Consider the following 6,000-nt stretch of genomic DNA (forward strand, 5'->3'; position numbering starts at 1 on the left):
ACAGACAGATGCTTCAAAGGTCAAAAAGAATTAAAATTTGGCATTGTAATAAAATACTGTACAAAAACACAAAAATGAGAATTAAATAATTCAGTAGCTAAAAACAATGTACCAGAGTCCAACCGGTCTAATAGGAAAATGAGACGAACATAAAGAAATGGTGCACAGCTGTGCTTGTCTCACTTTCTAAGTTGAAAGAAAAAATGCTTAAGGGTGTTTTCAGAAAATCATTTCATGAGTTCATGTTTAGATGTCAGTCTCCCAATTTTTATTTTATCTTGATGTGCCAAAAGACTTATCTAAAATAGACATTCAATGTCAATTTGTTAATAAATAAAATTTTGAATGACATATTTTAGGTCCTGTGATCTTTTCCCTTTTCTATTTTCTGCTTCTTCACAAGAGCATGCAATTGGGTTATATTATCTTGATAGTTATTTATCTGAGGTAAAAATAAAACAAGCATTATAAATCCATAATTAATCTAAGACTGCAATTTTCTTACTATTATTCTTTCCATTAACAACTCTCTGATGTTTGTTTGGTAAAAATTCTTTTCCAAGGACACTTAATTAAAATTATTCCACTGAACTTGAGTGTGCACGCATCATCACTCTCCAGGGGGTGTTTAATTGCTTTCCTGCAAGAATTCCCTGTGACTTTGTTGAGGAGAAAAAAGAAGCAAACAGATAAAACCTGTCTGTTTAGGGAATAATAGAAACCCGAGTTTTCTGGCTGAAAGGTAAGGAAAGTTAAAAAAAAAAAATTCCCAGAAGTTGCTATGGGTCAAGTAAAATATTAATAGATTTTCTTAACATGTAAGGTTATTTTTATGGATGTTGTTTTTTTATGGATATTGGGGGGGGGGGAAATATTAAATGCCTGACTTTCAATGATGCCACTTGGAATAGTTCTTGCACAAACAGTTCTTACAAGGATTTTCTGCCTCACAAATTTTTACTTATTTCCATGCAACTCAAGTCTTTCTTATAGCTATAATTTCTCTTTTCCCACTCATTCATCAACTCGTCATTTATAAACTAACTACTGCACTTAACCAATCAAATATATGACTTTGTCACCTCTGTTTGCCTGCTGTAGAGTTACTAATGCCTAGATTCCACATCTTTCTTCTGTAACTTAATTTTATATTTTGAAAATCTTACTCCATACCAGAAAAGTTTAGTCTCTGATTCTACCATAGAACCAATTAAAATCATAGGACAAATACATATTTTCTGGTGTGTGCTCCCATTTCCATGGCTTCCAGCTTTCCTTCTAAACAGTAAATTAATGCCAGAGACTGTTACTCACTGAACAATTTTGCAACAGTATTTGTGTCTTAGCCTTTCAGACTTAACGGGGGTTGACAACTTGGAACTTCCCAGCGAGCTCTGGCAAGGCCCTATGTCATCCACCCTTTTCAGGATCCCAAATTGCAGGACCTTTTCAAGGCTTGCTTGCAGCCACTGGGGGTGTGTCGCCTCACAACAAGACGTCTCCAGCCTCGGAAATAAAGTTTCTCTTGGATGTATTGGTCAATAAGTTCTATCTCCCCTTATGAAACGTGGATCATCCCACTAATTCCACCTCTGTACCATGTGAGTATGTGATTCTTAAGAAAATCAAAATCAGTGACTAGCTGCGAATCCTATGCAATGCTTCAAAAATAATACAATACTGTCACCCAAAAGAAGCAAGACTACAGAGTGCTTGGGTTTGAACAAATTGTTTCCACATGGGATTATATAATTGTAAATATATTTTTCATTCTCAACTCATTTATTTTTCCTTTTATTAATAACTTTACTACTTATATCAGTCAACCATGGTTGTTAGAGTCTCTTCTGAAAAGCAATAGGTTATTATATAACTCAGAAAGGAAAAACTTTAAATTTGTTTTTCTTGTTTATGGTTATAGAAAAATTGCTTTTGATAGTCAGGACACTTTTGTTATTATTAATGCTCTCTATAGGATGGAATGTGTTTAAACACATTTAAAAATCATGGAGAATAACTGAAAAGAAAAGACTTCATACTCATTCATCTTTAGGTGATCATTAGAACTTATGGTTATTTAAGATATTTTAATAAAAATGAAATATGTTACATTCTAGAGTGTTCTTCCTAATTTTAAGCATATGATAAAATTTCAAAACCTTTAAATATCAAACCACATTTGAGAAGTTTTCTTACACAGATGTGTTTAGTAGACGTCTCAGGTGTCTCAATATAAATGGCTAACTATATACAAGATAAAGGATAATAAATATTTTTGTTCACACACATGCGCACACATATATATATGTATGTATATATATATATATATATATTTAGAGTTCAGTACAAATTGGTGGCTGATTTATTGGCTCATTAAAGGTCATATACTGTCTAAAGCTGCAAAAGTGATTTTAAAAGTAACCTTAGACTCACTAAATCATTTTTTCTTGTTGGCATTTTCAGACCTGAAAGAGTCAGAAGAAAGAAATGAAAAATCATACATCTGTGACAGAGTTCATTCTTCTTGGGTTGACCGATGACCCAAAACTAAATATTTTGATTTTTCTCTTTCTCTTTGTCACATATATACTGAGTATAACTGGAAACCTGACAATTATCACCCTTACCCTGGTGGATGTACACCTCAAAACTCCTATGTATTTCTTCCTTAGGAATTTCTCTTTCCTGGAAATCTCATTCACAACAGTGACTATTCCGAGATTTCTGGTCAGCCTTGTAACAGGGGATAAGACCATTTCCTACAATTCTTGCATGACACAGGTATTTTTCTTCCTACTCCTCGGCTCAACAGAATTTTTTCTCTTGACAGTTATGTCCTATGATCGATACGTAGCTATCTGTAAACCGTTGCATTATACAACAATAATGAACAGCAGAGTCTGCAACCAGCTTGTGATCAGTTGCTGGCTGACTGGCTTTATCATTATTTTTCCACCTATAATACTGGCACTTGACCTGGATTTCTGTGACTCCAATATCATTGACCACTTTACCTGTGACTCTTCTCCTTTGTTGATGATCTCCTGCACAGACACTTCCTTACTGGAGCTCATGGGGTTTTTCATGGCAGTATTAATAATCGTGGTAACCTTAATACTAGTGATCATTTCCTATGCATTCATCCTTAAGACCATTCTGAGAATCCCTTCTGCTGAGCAAAGGAAAAAAGCCTTTTCCACTTGTTCCTCACACATGATTGTCGTCTCCATTTCTTACGGAAGTTGCATTTTCATGTATGTCAAAACTTCAGCAAAGGAAGGAGTGGCTTGGACCAAGCGGATAGCCGTGCTCAATACCTCTGTGGCCCCAATGCTGAATCCTTTCATTTATTCCTTGAGGAACCAGCAAGTAAAGCAATCCTTTAAGAACTTAGTCAAAAAATGTTGCTCAAATAAATTATAATCATAAAGAAATGTATGGCCTGAACTTTACCTGGAACCGATGACAAACACAAAATGATCATTACTAGATTTCTCTATTAACTACTGTTCAACTTGTTTTCTTTCATTCTTTGCTCTCTGTTGTTCCTATTTGACCTAACTTGGTTCAACTAATTTTTTTTTTATATTTGTATGCCCTGATCGTTTGTTAAGCCTGAATGTTTTGATGTCACATAGATGAGACTGACATTTCACAAGAATGCCAGAATTCAGTTTGAACATGTACTGAAGAACTATCACTACAGGCACAAATCCAAAGCTAAAGAAAAGTAATCATCAAGAAATTCCGAAAAAAATATTTAAGTCATAAACACAGAGTATTAAAAGAAGCTTCCCTGGGAGGTTAAGTTCCCATTTTCCAGTGTCTCTTTTTGTCCCTGTGTCTCCTATAGTTTTTGTGTTTTTCGATGCATAGGTGTTATATCTTCATATTCAATTTCATACTCTAAAATTGCAACATTTTCATTTATTGTTTTATAAAGAAACGTCCAAAGTTACTACAAGTATGGATTGGATATTTGTGTTAGATCCTGCTACCCTCTCCAGTTGCTGCATAACCCGCTGCTTTCTTTTAATTTACTGACGCTGAACCTGTAGCTCATCTGAAGCTGCTTTGGAAAGAAACTATCTTGTCCCATGTTTCATTAGTTCGAATTTCTGCTCTTTTGGTAGTTTTTGTAATTGAAACCATATACTCTCTAACTTTCAGGTAGTCTCAAATTGAATGGGACGCCAACGATACAGTGGTGTGCGCTGTTACCGTGATTACAGCCACAGCCACTGCTGCTTTCACCCCAATGTAGATTTGAAAAGCCGGGAATTTAGTCCTTGAACTATTGGGGGTTTTGTATCACGAAGCCATAGAAAGGAATTCATATACAGGCTCTCAGATAAATCAGTGGAGAGAAGCAAATCTTTATTTAGAGAACAAAGAGGTTTATTTAGAGGGAAAAGGAACAGAAGCGAAGACTCCAGTGCAGGGATGCCAGGGAGGGGTAACAGACACGCCCAGGCCCGTGTCTAGGAGATATGTAAACCTTTTTTCTCTATTCTAAAGTCTGGTCACCTCTCTGTGTTAGCCCTCTCTGCACTTCCTTGAGCAGCGTGTCCAGCTTTACAGCTCTTACCTTACCTTCTGTCACTGCCCCTGTCCAAGGTCTCTTAAAATTTACTGTTCTTATTACCCTTAAAATGTACTGTCCTCATTAGCCCTCCTGGATTTCTCTGCCCTTATCTCAGAAGTCTATTTAACTCTTCCAAAGTCCCTTCCAGCACGTCCCTGAAGTTGCCAGCTTATAACCCTAATTTACTATGGGAGTCAATACCCTAAAATGTTTTCCAGGTGTTCATATGTTTACATTCTTTACACACACACACACACACACACACAATCTTTCAGAGTTTTTGTGGCTATTGAACGGTGTGATTTTTAACCATGTTGGCACTATGCAAAGTGTGACATAAATCTTTTCTATAAGAAGCAAGAAGTTTTTTTAAAAAATTAAAAATTTAAATTCCATAAGATCCAGTTATCTCACTTCTGGATATTTACCTGGAAAAATACAACACCACCAATTTAGAGAGATAAATGTACTCCCATGTTTATTGCAGCACTATTTACAACAGCTAAGAACTGGAAACAACTTAAGTGCTCATCAATTGACAGTGGATAGGGAAGGTGTCACATATATACACAATGGAATACTATGCAGCTCTAAAAAATTAAATCCTGCCCTTTGAAAAAAACATAGACAAACCTGAGGAAATTATACTTAGTGAAATGTGATTCAGAGAAAAGATAACCCAATATGATTTCACCTATAAGTGGTATATAGAGAAAACAAAAAAATAAATGAGTTAAATAAAGTAAAAATAGATTTTTGGACTATAAAAATGTTGTAATATATGTATATATACATATATTCGTATATATACACATATATATACACATACACAATAGAATAGTACTCCTCTATAAAAAAGATTAAATTTTCCCTTTGAAACTACAGGGATGAACTTGAGATACTCATGCTAAAGGAAATAAGCCAGAAAGAGAAAGACAGATACTGCATGATTTCACTGTACTTTGCATACAGAGAAATTAAACAAAGGAAGTGACAGTACTAAACCAAAACAAACCCTAGCAGTAACGGCAGAGTTGAGGCTACTGGATGGGACTTGCAGTGTGGGGAAGGGAACTCAGTAGAGAGGGCTCCAGTGGCCTGTGCAGGGGGCTTTGGGCTCTTTGGCGTCCGCTGTCGTGTGGCAACTTACATCTCAGGAAGTATGAACACACACATTTTGTAAACCAATGACACCTCAATCTAAAAAAAAAGAAAAAACTCTGTCGTACTTTATTAAATCATTCAACTGAAAATGAAGGTCCTTCCCTAACTGCAGAGAACATACACTGTACACACAAAACTACTTCTTCATCCTGATTGTGCTATAGAATCAGCTCAGTTGATCTAGGTCCCAATGAAATTCTGACCTCATAATGTGTGTTTGCCCACCAAAATCTACATGAGAACCAAAGTAA

The 6,000-nt window shown here is 35.6% G+C and overlaps 1 protein-coding gene across 1 annotated transcript; it reads left to right on the forward strand.

The window, feature by feature from the left end:
• Positions 1-2,487: 2,487 nt before the first annotated feature.
• On the forward strand, positions 2,488-3,423 carry LOC311184974 (olfactory receptor 6C76-like; the record flags this gene model as incomplete). The annotated part of the gene is made up of 1 exon (XM_084255309.1): positions 2,488-3,423. One exon carries the CDS (start codon positions 2,488-2,490, stop codon positions 3,421-3,423), a length of 936 nt encoding a protein of 311 aa, XP_084111435.1.
• Between the last annotated feature and the right edge of the window lie 2,577 nt (positions 3,424-6,000).

Source organism: Talpa europaea (genome assembly GCF_964194135.1).
Source record: "Talpa europaea genome assembly, chromosome: 15".
In the NCBI taxonomy this organism is placed as follows: Eukaryota; Metazoa; Chordata; class Mammalia; order Eulipotyphla; family Talpidae; genus Talpa; species Talpa europaea.